Here is a 16,710-nt window from a genome sequence, read left to right on the forward strand (position 1 = left end):
TGATCCAAACCAGAATACACCCTCACATCATATCTCCTTGGCTTTGGAAAGCACCTTCCCTCCCCTCCTCCCTTCCTTCGTAGCTGATTGACTTTTCTCATTTTGGGGTTGGGGGTGGGCACTGTTTTTGGCAACGGAGCTAGAGGCAGCGGGAGGCCACGCTCCCCAGCTGCGGTGTCTGGGATTAGAAAAGAATGAGGAAGAACCCTGGAATTAAAGATTACGAGGAGTTGTCTTCTGTGTCTAGAACAAATGCGCCACCAGGAAGACATGCTTTTTGGTGTTCAGCGCTCTTCCTTTCAAATCCCATTATTTTCTTTGATCCTTTCATCAGTCAAATTGCCGGTACGTCAATTGTTTCCCCTGAGAAAATTAAGAGGCACTTAGTTTGCCAGTGACCGTTCTAGAACGATCAGAATCCGCTCTTCTGACTCCAGGTTGTGGAATGCCTTCTGCTTTAGGACCCTTTGCCCCAAACAGCTTCAAATTGGAGGAGTGGAGTGGAGTTGCATCTAATGTGGGGTTGGGCTCCAAATTACGTGTAAGATGAAGACTATGTGTAGTCCAAATTACCCTTGAAAATCACCTTGAAGATTGGTCATAAAGTTCAGTGTGGGGACACCCGGGTGGCTCGGTGGTTGAGTGACTGCCTTTGGTTTAGGTCATGATCCCGGGGTCCTGGGACCGAGTCCCACATTGGGTTCCCTTCAAGGAGCCCGCTTCTCCCTCTGCCTGTGTCTCTGCCTCTCTCTGTGTGTCTCTTATGAATAAACAAATAAAATCTCAAAAAAAAAAAAAGTTCAGTGTGCACGGTTTGTACTGTCACATATGCGGAAGCTGTCCCACTTAGCCAGCTAGCCGTATTGATTGATTCCTTATTTTTTCTCTGGCAAACACGAAGATGCCCATGGTCCTCTGAATTCTGAAGGCTAATAATGGGCTGCTTTCTGGGATGCCCACCTACTTCTGTTCCTACTGGATCAAGTTGTATGTTTACAAAGAATCAATGATCACTCTTTGCAAACTTGTTTATGCCAGTTGTACTTTTTATAGTAATTACATAATTTCATCACATATGACGTAATGGGTGCGAGTGCAAAAGAATAGTTACTTCTTTGAAAATCCCACTGAATGCCTTGGTAAGAGAAAATGGCAAAAATGAAAGAGGGTGTTGTATCAGTGGTGGACAAGCACTGTAGAAAAATTAGGGAAAGAATAATAAAATCTGGCGCTCTGCTTTTATATCAATCCATGATTTCTACCAGAGATTCCCTATAGTTGCCTGCGTATCTCCACATTGGCTGGGGGGGGGCGGGGCATCGTTTTGTCCTGTGAGTGACTGTTACTGATGGATCTGTGAAGAGTTGTCGCTTCTTCAGTTTGCTTGGCTTTTTACTGGTTAAAATGCAGCAGCGACTTCTGAGCTCCCTACACGTGGAACTGGAAACGGCAAGTCCTCGATTTGCAATTTCTGTAATTTTTTTGCTTTATTTTAAAGAAATAGACTAGAATCCACTGGTGATGCTTGATGGATGTGATTTATGTAAAAAAAAAAAAAAGCAATAAAAACCGTAGATATGGAGCCCATTCTTGAAAAAAGAAAAATGCAGGGGACCTGGGTGGCTCAGTTGGTTGAGCGTCTGACTCTTGGTTTCGGCTCAGGTCGTGATCTCAGGGTGGTGGGATCAAGCCCCACTTCTTGCTGCGTGCTCGGCATGGAGTCTCCTTGGGAGTCTCTCTCCCTCTGTCTCTCCCCCCACTCGTTCTCCCTCTCAAATAAATAAATAAAATCTCAAAAAAAAAAAAAAAGGAAAATGCTATGACCTCCCCCCCCCCAAAAAAAGAAAGAAAATGCTATAACCCAATATTAACACTGGTGAATGAATTTACATTTGTGTTTTAAGAAAAAATCATGTAGAAGGGTGTATATAGGTAGATCTTAAATTCCCTGCTTTTGGGGATCCCTGGGTGGTGCAGCGGTTTAGCACTGGCCTTTGGCCCAGGGTGCGATCCTGGACACCTGGGATCGAATCCCACGTCAGGCTCCCGGTGCATGGAGCCTGCTTCTCCCTCTGCCTGTGTCTCTGCCTGTCTCTCACTGTGTGCCTATCATAAAAAAAAAAAATTCCCTGCTTTCATCGTTTTGGTTAGTTGGGTAACCTCTGTAGGGATGTCTGATTACACCACATGGCAACGTAGACTATAGAAGACAAGCGTACTCATCGAGTGGCATTACATGAACTATCAACATCATTTTTCCTTCGTCCCCTTTCTATTGGAATCGAACTGTATGTGAGAGAAATGTGGGATCGTGTGCTACCCCTGTGCTCATACACTCAGCGATTCAAGCCATCACTCTCAACCCGGGTGGACTAACCAGGTTAGTTCCACCGAGCACCACGGTGGCTCTTATCACATCCACATTAGGGTCTGCGGTGCTGGAATTGTAGGAATGAAGATGAGCGCGGGCAAGGAACTTGCCTTAAAGTATCACAGAGGCAGCGCACGTCTCTGGCGCCAGACCGCTTTAGTACAAACCCCGGCTTTTCCAATCCTCAAGGGCAACCCACTTAAATCGTCCCCTGATCCAGTTTCCCTCCTGAAGGCGCTGTCGTAGGATTCCCGGAGTTAATCAATGTAAAGTGGTAGGACCGGTGTCTGGCAGAGGGTGAATGGCACACAAGGGTCAGCTATCGTTATTAATCATTGCCATTTTGCCTCCAATTTGTTGCACTCCGAGTGGCTCTTATCCTAAAAGCGTAAAATAAATAAAATAGCGCGCTGCATTTGGAGGCACGGATGTCCACTCACCTATGAATTAAGAAGGCAAGTAAGTTGGGCCCTCGTCTCTGCAAAAACACAGCATGGCTAACAGTGGACGCTGGAGGATTGCTTCAGTTTAATAGATTCAGATTCAGATTGCTTGAGTTTAATATGAGATAGCGGCCCCCACTTACCTTCCAAGGAGGAGGAGAATAAATGTTGCTTCAGAACTCCAAAAAAAAAAAAAAAAGTTTATTTATAAAATACTGACAAGTTTGACAGGCCATGGGACATCTCGTGGTATATATTTCAAATCAATTTCTTTCTTACCTTTCATTTAAAAAATAAACCCGCTAACAAGCTATATGACATATAGATATATATTTTTTTCTTACAGATAGACACCTGCCACAATGAATAGTCTCCCCATAATTTTTCATTATATCTTTTAAATCAAAAAATAAAGATTTGTGTTGGTTTTTGTTTTTGGAGTCTATATGTGTAAAGAAAGGTAACACGTTTAAATGCTTTTGGTTATTCTTACGGAAACAGAGAGAAGGGGGTGGTCCCAAGAGGGCATCTGTGCTCCAGGGTTGCCACTGGGCAGGACCATACAGAGGCACTCGGATGGGGCAGCTGTTGCTGGGGCCGGGGGCGGGGGACCCCTCGCTCCGGTCCTCCAGCCCCTCACACCATGTGCACCGTGGGGAGGGGAGGGAAGCCCCTGCCCAGAGTGGGCTCTGGGAGGCTCTGGCACCTTTAAAAGCTCTGCCCAGGGAGGAGGTGTGGGCAGAGACGGAAGGCCTCGCGGGGCGGCGGTGCTCTGGGCGGGGCAGCCACACAAGTGTCATTTCTTCTGAGTCACGGCAGTGTCAGGTGAGGGGACGGGCCCGGCCAGCTGGGTGTGCAAGCTCCCTGGGGCCCCGGGAGAAAGGTGCTTCTGGAACCAGCCTGGGCGCGGGGCCGCTGTGCCCACGGGGGTCGAGGCCACGAGAGGGAAGGGCAGCGCTGGGCGCCGCGGCCACCTGCCAGGTGCAACCCCAGCTCTCCCGAGGGCACGCTGAAGCAGAGCCACCTGGCACAGGTGTCCTGCTGTGGACCTGCTTCAGGTGGCCACGCAGACAAGGGCCCCGGCATCATCGGCCCAGGAAACCCAAGGGCAGGGAGGGCCCCGGGGCCTGTGGGCAGCGCCCAGCACATCCTTCCGATGTGCCCAGGTGTGTGGTCAGGGGTCGGGAGCCCCGGCTGCCCCGGCAGATACGTAAACGAGGGCAGAGGTGTCCTCCTTAGAAGTCTGGAGCTCCCTGGCTGGAGACCCGGCCTCCAGGCGTGGCTGGGTGGCGGGGCGACATCGTGGGGGGCGGATACGGACTAAGGGCTGGACTTTCTCCTCGGGCCCGGCCTGCCTTCGGGGGTGTGCAGCGTCCTCGCCCCCCAGAGACAACAGGTCCCAGCTGCCTTCTAGGCGGAGTGACCCCGGCCGCCCGGGGCCTCACCAGGGACGACTCCAGCCATCGGAAGGAACTGCAAGCCTCTTTGCGAACGCACACCCAGGTGTGTGTTCGGTGCACGTGTGTGTGTGTGGGCGCGCATGTGTGTGAGCACAGTGCCAAGTGTGCACGGGTGTGTCAGCGTGGGTGTGAATGAGCCTGTGGGGAGGGGGAGGGGGGCACATCTCAGTGCCCCCAGGCGATCCATGGAAGTCAAAGGAGATCCGGCCTCGTGGGCAGTACACGCACACGCACACAGGTTGCTTCACTCGCCCCACTTCCCCCTACCCCCAACCCCCCCCCCCCCCCAGAGTCCTCACTGGGCTGGGCTCAATTTCATCCCCAAATGCAAACTGGGAACTTCCATAAATGGTGAAACACACAGCAGATAAGGGAAAGGATGAAGTTGTTAAAAAAAAAAAAAAAAGATGAGATGAAAAGCGTGAGATCACACAAGGTGGGGGGGGGGCACAGCAGATGTGCTGCCATGGAGACGCCAGCTGTGTGCAGGGCAGGCCGGGCCAGGGTGCTTCCCTCCCCAGAGCCCTTTTGTGGAGAAGCCCATGCGTGGGCCGGGGCTGTGGAGACCTCAACCAGCAACCCCCAGGGGCTGAGCACCCCGGGAGGTGTGCCCTGCCCTCGGGTCCCTGGCTCTGCTCCCATCCCCCTCAGCTGATGTGGGGGTGCTGTGGGGCCGGGTGTGGACCCTCGCTTTCCTGGGCTTGCCTCCCAGATCCCCCCCTCAGGCCTCCCCTAACTGTTCCCCTCACATGGAGATGGGGCCCGTGTGTGGCACCCCCAGAGAGCCCTGTCCCCCAAAGGGGCCCCACGCTGAACTGAACGTGTCCCTGCAGGACCCTCTTCTCTCCCAGGGGCCGTCCACCCCAAACCGTGGGGCAGGACCAGCCAGGGGCACTCAGAGAATCCGACAGAGAGGTTCTTCCCTTAATCCCTTCATCCGGGGGCTGGAGGGAAGGTTCAGGCCACTCCAAGTGGCTTTTTTTAAAGAACATTCCTTGGAGCAGATTGTGTGTAAAAGCCCTGCTTCCCGTCAGCTATTCTTGTCCTTGGTCCCATCTGACCCGCTCCTCCCGGCCTGGCTGCGCATCTCAGGGGCTGCGTCCAGTTCGGACGGGGCCCCTCCTTGCTCCAAGCCCTGGCGAGGCTGAGCAGAGCCTGGAAGACCTGGCTGGGGGGTTGACTCTTTGCAAACCGGGCGCCGGGCCGACTGGGCAAATGCTGGGAGCTCTGGCCTCTAGACCAGGGGCTTGGCCCACCCCTCTGGGCTTCTGCACCCCTGTGCTTGGCAGGGGTGGGGGGGGGGTGCGTGTTTTAGACATGGATCGTTCCGGGTTGAGAGGAAGAGGGACACACCTCTGGACGGGAGTGTCCCGTGTGGCTAGGACCCAAAGGGATTTCTCTTGGAGAGGATCCCTAGACCCTCCTCCTTGCAAATGCTGGGGTGGCGGGGGCGCTTGTGTGTGAGTCTCGGGAGGAGGGGGTCTATCCAGGGACAGGGGTGTGTCTGCCTAGATGGCCAGTCCTCACCCCTGCCTAGCTCTCCAGTCCCACTGAACTTCCTTGTCTAAGCAGCTTCCTTTACAGAGGATGCAGGAGGAACCTAAATTCGAAGAGGGAAGCCAAGGTTCTTTCTTACATTCTTGACTTCTTGCATTAGGGCCCAGTTATCCCGGTGATGCCTGGCCAGTGCCCTGTCCCTCTGCTCTCCCGAGGTGCTGTGGGGGGGCTCTTCCTTGGATTCACAATGAAAACAGTTTGTAAGAAACAAAGAGCTAGCTACGCAGACTCTCACCCCTTCCTTATTTTCCTTTCTCTAAATAAACCAAGTGTGGTGGAGACGTTGAGCCAGGGAGGGGACAGGACAGCAGAGCAGAGGGGACAGAGGAGCAGGCCAGGGGGCCGTCCGAGGCCTGCCAGTGATGCACGGGGAGGGGTGGGGGGTGTGGAGAGAGTAGGTGAGCTTGCCCCCCCCCCCCCCAGCGATGCCCAGCCTTGCACGCCACCAGCCAGCAATGGGCCCGGGGCCCCAGTGCACGTGGAAAGGGCAGCTATCAGGACTTCCAGAAGCTTCTGGTCCCCTCAGCCACGCTGCCTCGCAGCTCTCCAGGCCTCTGCTTTCTTGCCCCCCTGCTCTCCCAGGCCCCCCGACCCTGCACCGTTCGCAAAGGGAGCAGCAGACCCCACAATCTGGAGCCGACCAGGCGCCGGCCACACACGGCCTCCCTCGTGGCTTCCTTCTCGTCCTTCTCAACACCGGCTCTGCTGGCCCTGGAATCTCTGGAAAAATAAACTCAGGAGGTGAAAAGTTGACTTGGTTTCTTGGTGTTTTTGTTTTCTGGCAGGCAGTGCGGGGAGGGGCGGGTGGGGGGCGGTTGGTGCTGTTTTTGTTCTCTCTTCTCTTCTCCCCCTTCCGACGAGGACGACGTCAAACAAACGAGGAAAATCCTGCTATAGGAGCCCGGGAGCCGGGGGTGAGGCTGCTGGGGGGGCGGTAGAGGGTGCTCTGCTGGCTCGGGGGGTTCGGGGGGTTCTGGGGCGTTGGGGTCCGACTGGCCTTGGGCCGGAAGAGGCTGCCCTGCTGGGCGCCGCTGCTGTTGGCCACGGTGGCGTGGTCCGGCTCGCCAGAGTCGCTCTCCGTGTAGCTGTAGGCCTGGGCCCGCGAGATGCCCTTCTGCTGCCGCCGCCACGAGTTGTAGTACGTGGGGTCGCTGATGTAGTGGTTGACAAAGGAGTGGGCCTTCTGGTGGGTGGGGTCGGCCTCGTACTCGCTGTCGCTTCCCTGGGGGGATGGAGAATCGGGGAGTCAGGGGCCCAGTGGGGCCAGGTCAGGGTGCTCAGGGCTGGAAGGCCCCAGGCGCCCCCGTATGAATCTCCCAGGCCCCTGGACAGGAGAGGGTGGCCACCGCTGCGCCCTCACCGCCAAGGGGGGCCCGACGCCCCGCCATGCCCACCTTCCCTGCCCTTCGGAGCACATCGCGGAGACAGACCAAGTGTCCACTGTGGTGTTGCCCCCACCTGCAGGCCCCGGATGGGGATCCTTCGATTGAAGGGAAATTCACAGAACATAAAGCTGTTTTAAAGTGTGAGGTTCAGTGGCTTTGGGTACATTCACAGTGTCGGGCAACCATCGCTCGGTGCAGTTCCAGAACGTTTTCAGCAGCCTGTGCCCACGGGCAGTCAGCGCCCGCCCCAGGTGACCGCCCACCTGCTTTCTACTTCTGTGGATCTACCTTCCCTGGACATTTCCTACGGGGGGGTTGGGGGGATCACAGAGCATGTGGCTTATGGGTCTGGCTTCATTCACTTAGCATAATGTTTTCGGGATGGAATTCATCGTGCCTTTTCATTTTCTGTGTTTCTGATGCTCGGACACGTGGGGCCTTTGCTGAGTCTGCAGGGGCGACGGCTCCCGGGACTGGTCAGTCCTGGCAGCCAGCGGATGCCCTTTCGGAGTGACTCCTCCTCCCCTGTCCCTCTGGCATCCCAGGGCCAGGTACCAGACACCTAGGGACAGCCCCTCTCAACCCCAGGGTCCACTGAACATATTCAAGCAAACCTAAGCCTGCTCTTGCATTAAAGGCTCCTGCCCACGTGTCCCTTCTGCTCCCTCTGCCTCCTGGGGACCTGGAGGTCCCACGAAGGTGGGATGAAGCAGCCACGAGGGTGCTTCCCTGAATGGCCCTACAGAGTGTGATGCGTCCCCTCTTCCCGGGAACTGTGAATAATTAGTTTTCTCAAGGGCAGTCATCTCCGCATCTACGGGCCTTGCCATACCTGGATAGCAACAAACCCGACGTTTTAGAACAGACGTTCATGCACGAGATACACTGAGTTCCAATCTCTGTCTACCTCTGACGTTCGGTGTGACTGGGGACGACGAAGCCAGGGCCGGACCTGCAGAGGCTCCTGGCGCCCAGGGGACGCGGGTGCCCGCCCATGCGCCATCCAGGATAAAAGCGACACTCAGTTATCAATCGAGCATGGGAGAAATATCAACAGGAGTTCTCAACGTCACACGATTGACGACCCTGGAGCTTTTTCTCATAAACGCAAAATGTGAGCTTATCCTTAAAACTGTGGATACTTCTCGCTGGCCTAGGGAGGGGGTGGGGTGGGGAATCGGCAGGAGGCAAGAGTCAGGCTGGGCTGCAGAAGTAAAACCTCTGCTCTCCTTGGTTCGCATCTGAATCGTGGAGCTAAAAATATCGTGCCCCCCCGCCCCGCCCCCGCTCCCAGCAGTGTTTTGAGAACGAAGAAGAGGACAGATGGGAGCAGCTTTAGAACTCTCTGGAAGAGACGTGCTCTGATTTGAGCCAACGGGACACTCGCCGTGAAATGCAGCTGGGAAGGCCCCACTCGGGTTGCCGCCCCCGCGTCCTGGCCCTCATATCATTTGATCAAACCCACTGCAGCAAGAAAACCCAGTGCACCCAGTGCACCCAGTGCACCCAGTGCACACGAGTCTGGGGGGGGGTTAGCTGCGTGCTGCTTGACCAGTACAGCCAGCGGAGAGCGGCTGACCTGGCAGTGAGGGGTCTGAGCTCTGGGGAGTGCGAGGTACGCTGGCCCCCCAGCAACCCGAAGTCCCGTATGGCATCTGGCGCCTCACGGGAAAGATCTATGACAGATAGAACTACAGCCACACCAGCCGGGGCAGCAGGACACTGTGGCTGACCGTCACACCATGGCCTTGTGGCTGCCACTGCTCCGGGAGTACCGAGAACGCGGTGCAGACAGGGTGAGGGTCGGCCCCAGAGCTGGGGGACAGCAACCCGCCTGATTTTCCCAAAGCCCACACATGCTCTGGATGACCCCCTGGCTCCTGCCTGGAGGTCACAAGACGGGGATGAGAGCCGGACTCCCCTCCCAGGGGGGATGACACACTCCCTCCTCAATCTGCAAATTGCTGTTGTCTGGCCCCTCCCCGCCTCCAAATCACCCCTCGACAGTCCTTACCACCACCCTGCACACCCTCCCAGGACCTCGGTCCTCTTGGCGGCAGAACTGGCTGCCAGAGACAATGGAAAGTCCCTCGCTGTCCCCATGACGTGGAGAAGTACAACACGAGCCCCTTTCTTTGCCTGCTGCCCAGCTGCCGGCCCAGGAGGGAACAAAGGGGCCCTACAGACAGAGGCTCCATATGCCAAGAGTGGGCAGGGGGCTGAGGGCTGAGCACCTGAGGGCTGGGCACCTGAGGCCTGGGGCTGTGGGCTGGCCGGCCCAGAGGCAGGAGAGGTGTGAGCAAGCTGCGGTGGATGCCATCCACGGGGCGGGGGGCAGAGAGGGGGCCCTGATCCGGGAGCAGCGAGGGGCTGTAAGTGTGGGCTTGGGAGACGGCCACCCCACAGTTCTGCCCATGGGTCAGATCTTTCCAGGAGGGCCCCCACCAACCAGCCTGAAGAGCTGCTAGCGTCCTTACTAGGGGTTCCAGAACTTAGCTAGCCCCACAAGGGAGTCCCTGTCACTGAAGCCCCCATCCCAGACTGAATGAGCACCTAGGAGGTGGCTGTGCCATGGCCAAGTCCCGACTCAGTCCCTTACTAGCCAAGTTTGGATCCCTCCCTTGGTCTCTCCCAGCCTCAGTATCCTTGTCAGGAAAATGGGTAGATGTCTGTCTGTAGTTCACAGAGTGAAAAAGGCTCAGAAGTGCCTCAGGAGGGATCGAAAGGAGCAGGAGTCACGGAGGATGACTCCGTGTTCAGGCAGCTGGGAAAGGGAAAGAATGTTCCGCTCCTGCCCCCTCAAAGTAAAGCATCGCTCGAGTGGGGGTGGGCTTCTCTGGCCCGCCCAGGGCCCAGACCCCAGAGCCCTTTCATGCACATCATCACCGGCCAACGGCTACCCACTGTGGAGCACCTATGTGTGCCAGACACCTGACAGGTACGGAAAAGCCGTGGAAGCAAGAGCCAGGAGCCCACGGAGGCAGGAGGAGCAGGGGGTTCGAGGTGGGCCGGCCCAGCCCCCAGCCCTCCCTGAGCAGGCGGAGGGAGGGGGTCTCTGCCTCGGCGACCCCGCTCTCCCGCCTGCACCACCTCCTGGAACATCTGTTTCTTTTCTGCATGGGGGTGGGGTGAGAAGGGAAGAAAGCCGGCGAGGGGGGACCCGGGGCGCCCATTCCGGCTTTCAACTCTCACGCGGGCCGCGGTAATTGAATGCAGCTTCCCAGTAACCGGCCCAGCACAAAGGGGACCTTTCACGGGCAGTCCCGCCAGGCCGCCAGGCAATCAGGCGACTGCTCCAGCTCCGGGGCCTCTTAACAGCTCCTCAAAGCCACTCACTCAGCAATTACTGGGCCTGGGGAGGGGAGTGGCGGGCGAGGGGGGCCAGCGGGAGGGAGGACCCCGACTGGAGCCCACAACAAAAGGGAGGGAGCAAAGGAGAGCCTTCTGCGCAGGGACTCCCACAGCAGACTCAGGAGGCCGTGGGCGGGGGACCCCGGGGCCCGGGCAGGGTGCCCTCCTCTCGTTGAAGTCTGGCAGAAGGAATGTGTCACCCCAGAGGACACGGGGTCCCCTGTATGGGCTCCTGTGGAAGCTGGGGCCCCTCCGTCATCTGCAGCCCAGGGGCCCTCCGTGTGGGTCTAGGCGGAGAGGGGCGCCCTTCCCCTGAGCCAGTGGGCCTCTCCTGGGCATCAGAGATTGGGGGGGGGGTTGCTGAGTGTCTCCCTCCCTGGAAGCCCCCTTTAGGCATAATTCTGTTAGGGATCTGGGCTTCTTGTACTAAAACAGCTCGAAATCTTCTCCCGGGAAATGTCCCTTGAAAGCTGACACTGGGACACGAGGTCACCTGGGTTCTCCCCACCACCTTCGGACATGCTCCTGTTTGGGGGCCTCATGGGAGGGAGGTCACTGGGATGGGCGGGGGCATCGGGGTCAGTGGAGGCCTCGCTCCCTCAATCTCCCTTCTGTGCCGGGCATCTGGGTGAGGCCCTGGGAGCCAGCCAGCCCCAGATTTGAATTCCCGCTGCCTGCACTTCCGAGCTCTATGACGGAGGGCACGCTGCTTGACGTCTCTGAGCCTCAGTGTCACCTGTCTGTGAACCCGGGGTCCTGCTACTTGCATGGTGGGACGGTTAGATTCTAAATGAGAAGCAGCAGGAGATGGGCCTCAGTGACTCTCTTAGACTCGCGACGCAACTCAACGGACAAGAGGCAATCACTGGTCAAAGGCCAGACACTTGGACACTCAGAAGGAGGGGATGACGGAACCATTCAGCCAAACACAACCCTATAAACCCGCACTGCTCCCCGCTTCTAGGCACGACCCAGTCTGTTCACGCTCCGAGGCCCAGCTGAAATGCCACCTCCTCCAGGCAGCCCTCTGTGACTCCCCTCCCTCCCCGCAGACGACTGACGGGGCTTTCCGTCCCTGCACCACGAGAAACAGGAAGCCTTTTGCTCTCCATTTTCCTCCTGAAGTTAGATACTGTGGTGCCGTAAAATTTTAATGAGAAATGAAAACATGTGGTTATTTGAAACATGTGGTTTCCCCCAATGGATCGCAACACACCATAACGCAGCCTTCAGAGGGTCCGTCCTGCTCACTACTGGAGCTGCCACGTGTACACACACACACAGCGCCTGGTACTGTTGAGTGGGTGCAGAGAAAGTAGTTGTTGAATAAATGCACCGAGAAAGGAGGGAAGAGGTTCCAGGGAGGACAAAACCACCACGGTGTCACCCAGGGCCCAACCCAACGAGCATGGCACACAGCAGGTGTGCAGGGGGCCTCGGTGGCCCACCCTGCACCCTGGGCCTTGTCGTCCAGAGGCCCCGTGCCCCCCTGTAATATAGATAACCCCACCAGGCTTTGCACAGCACCCTGAGGGTCAAGGGCTGCCATTCTTGAACAATCCTTGGGGTCATTCCTGGCCGCCAGTAAGGCCTCCGTAAACGTTCACCCTGACGACCGGGTGCCCGAGACGACGTAATTCGCCCCGTGTATTTTCTTACAGGCTTCACTTCATCACAGTGAGTTTCCCAGGGCCGCCCAGGACATCACAAAGACTGAATATTTATTAGAAGAGGCGTGCCATTGGCTGGAAATTCCTTTTCCATTGAGACTTAACTTGTGTGCCAGGCAATTCCTCTCCCATACTTGGGCTCTTACTTTGAAAATGCCGTTGGAACGCAGCCAGACTTCGCTTTCAGAAGTTGCATCCAACGAGCCCATGGGCTCTTCAAACCTCAGCCTTTGTGTGTCCCCCTGCCTGCAGCCCCCTCCAACCCGCACCCCTCGCACCCCTGGGGGGACAGCCCCTCCCCAGGCCCGCCCCGCATCTTCCCACAGCCCCGCTACGGCCTTTCTCACATCTTATCATGTGGGTTTGTTTATAAGCAACGTGGACTTCCGTCGATTACCGTATCGCAGGAAAAGGGCTGGGCAAATCTCTGCCAGTTTTTGGAGAGTCGGTTTTGGGTGGTCTGACTTGGAATAGAAACCAGGCAGGCAGACGCGGGATTCACTCCCAGAGGACCTAGGGGGAGGGGGACTTCCAAAGGTCAGGCCATCCTTCTCCAGAGCGGCTGAAATGCAGGCCCACCCCCCCACCCACCGCCTGCGTGGCTGCTGACCCCGGGGGGACAGGTCCCTGCAGAGGCCACCCCGTGCAGGAGGACCGTGGAGCATCCACCATAAGCCCCCAAACTGCAAGTCACCGTGGCGGATGCTCTTCATACCAGACGCTGGCGTGTAGCTGCGCTGCTTCTCACGGGGCCGGTCAGTAGTAATAGCATCTGCTTATTTGTGTTTTCAACAAGGGCATCTGAGGGAGACCAGCCGCTCCGCCTCTGGGCCTGTCCCCTCCAGCCCACCCGGAGCTCCCTGGAGGCAGGGTCATGTCTCCATCACCTCTCCGTCCCTGGAGTCCACACTCAAGGGATGAGGGTGGAGAAGAAGTCAGGCTGTGCGGCTCCCCTGCCGCCCCCCACTGCACCCACCAGGGTCACCCTCCCTGCCCTGGGCAGATGCTGACATCAGGCCCCCTTAGCTGTCAAGGCACAGAGTTTGATCTGACCCCAGAGGCATAACAGGCAAGTGGGGTCGGGTCTTGTCGTGGTGAAATCACAGAGCAGTCTGTGATTGGGGTCCTGTCGGTGACCCTTGGGGGCTCAGGATGGTGGCTCTCTCCCAGCAGGTATGGAAGCAATTTGACCTCTTACCTAAATTTGACTCTTACTTTAAACATAACAGCATGCTGGTGCCCTGGGCCTGGGGCGTGGTGGGGGCCGTGAGCGAGGTGGCTGGGCCCTCTCAGGGCTTCCTGAGCCGTGTACCTCTGAAGATGCCAGTGCTCTGGCAATGGCCTCCGGGATCCTAGACGACCTGCAGCGGCCCCAAAGCCAACTGCCTGGTTTTCAAGAACAATTTCAACGCAAACAGACCCAAAGGATCCTGACTGCCTTGTCCAGGGCCCCCGTGACGAGCCTGACTCCATCCCCCGGCATGTGCCCCTTGTAACGGTCCCTTGGATAGGGTGCTGCCGTGCTGTGTGGGTGTGGGCTGCGAAGGAACCCCCGCCCCATCCCGGAGTCAGGGAGGAACGGAGCCGGGATTCAAGCCTGGGGCTGAACACCAGCCACGACCATGCACTGCTGCTTTCAAATGACTGTTTCCCTGTTCAAAGCCACCCTGTGATGGGGCTGGATGATCACCCGAGTGATCCGCTCTGCGAAGCTGCTAGGGCAGCTCTCTTGGGGGACAGCCTCAATGCCTCTGGAACTTTCCTCCCAGTGCGCATGTCTTAATCCTTTGAAGATGAGCTCAAGCTTTGTTTTTTTTTTGTGTTTCTTTAAAGGAAACCCACAGTCACTTGTTTTCAAGTGTCTCATCGGCTAGCTCTGAAGGCTTTTCCAGAAAGGTCTGCCGTGAGGGTGACGTCACCGGCTTTGGGGCAGGGTAGGGCCGAGGCGCCAAGCTGGGCTCTGTGTCAGAAGGGCCTGTGTGCGGGGTCTGACTAGGAAGTGGTGAGGCACGTGGGAGGGTGAGGGCAGGGCGTGTGACCGTTGTCACCAGCGTCACTTTGAAGGGCCACGCCTCTCCGAACGTGTGCGTTCTGGCCTTGGTCCCAAAGGAATGGTGTGACAACCCTGAACCTGTTCCTCTGTCCTGCCAACCTGCTTTGGTCTTGACCAGCTTCTCCAGTGACCCTCCTGTGCTTTCACGACAGTGTGCAGCATGCCACGTACCCCATGCCAAGACGGACACCGGGGAGGGGACAGACTGTCGAAGTCTCTGTCTTCATGGAACTCAGCTTGACATAGATAAACCCAACCGAGCTCCAAATCAGACCCCAAGCCATCCCAAGGTCCACAGGCGGCGCTCGAGGCCTGGGCTGGGGTCCACTGCTCCCCGTGAAGGGGGATGTGGGCCTTCTGCTGTGATGAGGCTTCTGGAACCAGGAGGCCTCCCTCTCCGGGCCATGTGCTTCCCGTAGGTGACTGGTTCCAGATTGCTATGGAAACCGTATTCAAAGTGATGGGCTGGTTTTGAACAAAAGGCACCAGGGGGAAGTGGGGGATTCCAAGGACCCTGGAGTAGGGTGGCCTTAGGATGACGGTGCTTCTCTCAGTGACTTCTTCAAGGCTGGGGGTCCTGGCATGGCCTCAGGCCAGCGCCGCGTCCTGGAGGAGGTTTCTCCTGACTCAGGGAGAGATGGCCACGGGCCATGGGAAGGCATCCGGGCGGTATCTTCCGCACTCAGAGGGCTCACTCCCTGTAAGGTCAGTGCCAGCCAAAGAGTGTGCGGGAGTAAGGCCCTCTGCGGAAGGTTGAAGGAGTCGGGTCAGAGCAGCACGGGGAGCCCCTTTGGTCTCCATAGACCGGAGCGTGGCCTAAGGAGCCCTTTGTCACGGCCTCTTGGGCAGAGGGAGTCCCTTTACTTTTTTTGGGGAATTTTCCCTTGAGTGCCTAGGACCGACATGCTCATGGCCACGTTTAGGGAGAAAGAAAGGAAAACCATGCTTCAGCGAAGCGTGGCCTGGGAGGTCCCAGGTTGTATATGGCCGCAAAGAGTTAAATCCTTATAACACGACGCCACAACCGGAATCATGTGAGTTCCTGAGTTAGCCAGGCTAAGTTGGGGTCTCTGTCCCTGCCAGCTCTGTGTGAGCTGAGGTGTTAGCTCCAGCCCTGTGGGCTCCGCCAAGCCCATCAGTAACCCTGGAGCTGAACAAAACAGTAGTGAGCCAGAGGCCCCGGGTCTGCTGGGCCCGTGACCGGATCCCGGGTGCCCTGGCACCTCCTGCTTGGCGGATGGCCTCGTTCCCTGCTGGCACCCCTTCGTTCCTGTCCTCTCCCAGGACCGGGGGCAGAAAGGTCTAGAGCGTGGGATGCCGTGGCCTTTCTCCGTCCCTTCCTGGGCAACCACCAGGCTTGGCCAGGGCCAAGAGGGCTGGGTGGGAGGCCACGACATGACTTCATTGGAATGCACTCAACCTGCCCCCCCCGCCCGTCCCCACGATCTGGAACAGTGTCCCTATGTGGCCCACCTAATGGCAGCCTCTCTAAAGCTCCGTGTCTCCCAGAGGCACCATCTCCTTCTTAATATAAAAGCTGACATTTATTGGACAGCGGCTGTGCGTGCTGGCTAAGCTTCTCTGTGCCCCATCTCAGCAATCCCACAGCGCCGAGACACAGCCTGTTAGCGTCCTCGCCTATTCTGCAGATGGAGAACCAGGCTCAAAGAGGTTGCCTACCCCATCCGGGATGCTCTGCTCCACAGGCAACAGAGCCACGATGCAAACTGAGGCCTGAGCCTCCAAAGCTTAGGGCCTCGCTAGGCTGCACCGCTCCCCATTCTCGGGGCTCCGGGACTTATCGCCCTCAGTTTCTGACCCGAACCAGCGAAGGTCAGCCCTGGCAACGTAGGGCTCCTTCTCTTGGCCTTCATGAGCTCCCCTGCAGGCCAGAGCAGGTGAGGAGACTCTGGACACTCTAGAGGTGTTGCCCGGGGGGTCTTATCTGGTCAAGGTTACAGGGTCCCCATTGGCCCTGGAGCAAACTCTGAGCAGAGCTTAGCACGGGACAGCAGGTCCACATTTGACTCCCAGATAGTTTCCTGGGGCCCCTTAGTCTCTGCAGCCCCATAAAGGCCAGGAGATGAGGAAGCCCAGGTGACAGCCCACCGCTCCCACTCCAGGGCACCTGGCCCTCCTGCCCCTCACCTGAGAGTCGGAGATTTCTGAGGGCTTCTCGGTCAGGCTGCTGCTCTCTGCCGGGATGAGGTCATTGTACTTGGTGACGTCTTCGTCGGAGTAGTGGAGGCTGCCGGGGCTGGGCCGGGGAGGGGACCTAGAAGGGTGCAGGGGTGAGGAGGCTGAAAGGCAGCCTCATCCAGAGTGGCCAGCCTGGTCCTTGATGCCTTCGTCCTATGTCCCTCCTCCCTGGGGTGCAATAGGCTCTGCTGGACCAACCTCCCGAACCAGCACCAGGGAAA

At 57.5% G+C, this 16,710-nt stretch overlaps 1 protein-coding gene across 2 annotated transcripts in view; it reads right to left on the reverse strand.

Moving 5' to 3' along the window:
* Positions 1-3,026: 3,026 nt before the first annotated feature.
* The window catches only part of SDK2 (sidekick cell adhesion molecule 2), a 259,234-nt gene continuing 245,550 nt past the window's right edge, over positions 3,027-16,710 (reverse strand). For both annotated transcript variants that reach the window (XM_041725835.1, XM_041725834.1), the window contains 2 exons: positions 16,439-16,565; positions 3,027-7,053 (listed from right to left, as the gene is read on the reverse strand). In XM_041725835.1, coding sequence (XP_041581769.1) covers positions 6,700-7,053; positions 16,439-16,565 — 481 coding nt within the window. In that variant the 3' untranslated portion in view covers positions 3,027-6,699. The remainder of the gene's footprint in view (positions 7,054-16,438; positions 16,566-16,710) is intronic.

Source organism: Vulpes lagopus, chromosome 12, assembly GCF_018345385.1.
Source record: "Vulpes lagopus strain Blue_001 chromosome 12, ASM1834538v1, whole genome shotgun sequence".
NCBI lineage: Eukaryota > Metazoa > Chordata > Mammalia > Carnivora > Canidae > Vulpes > Vulpes lagopus.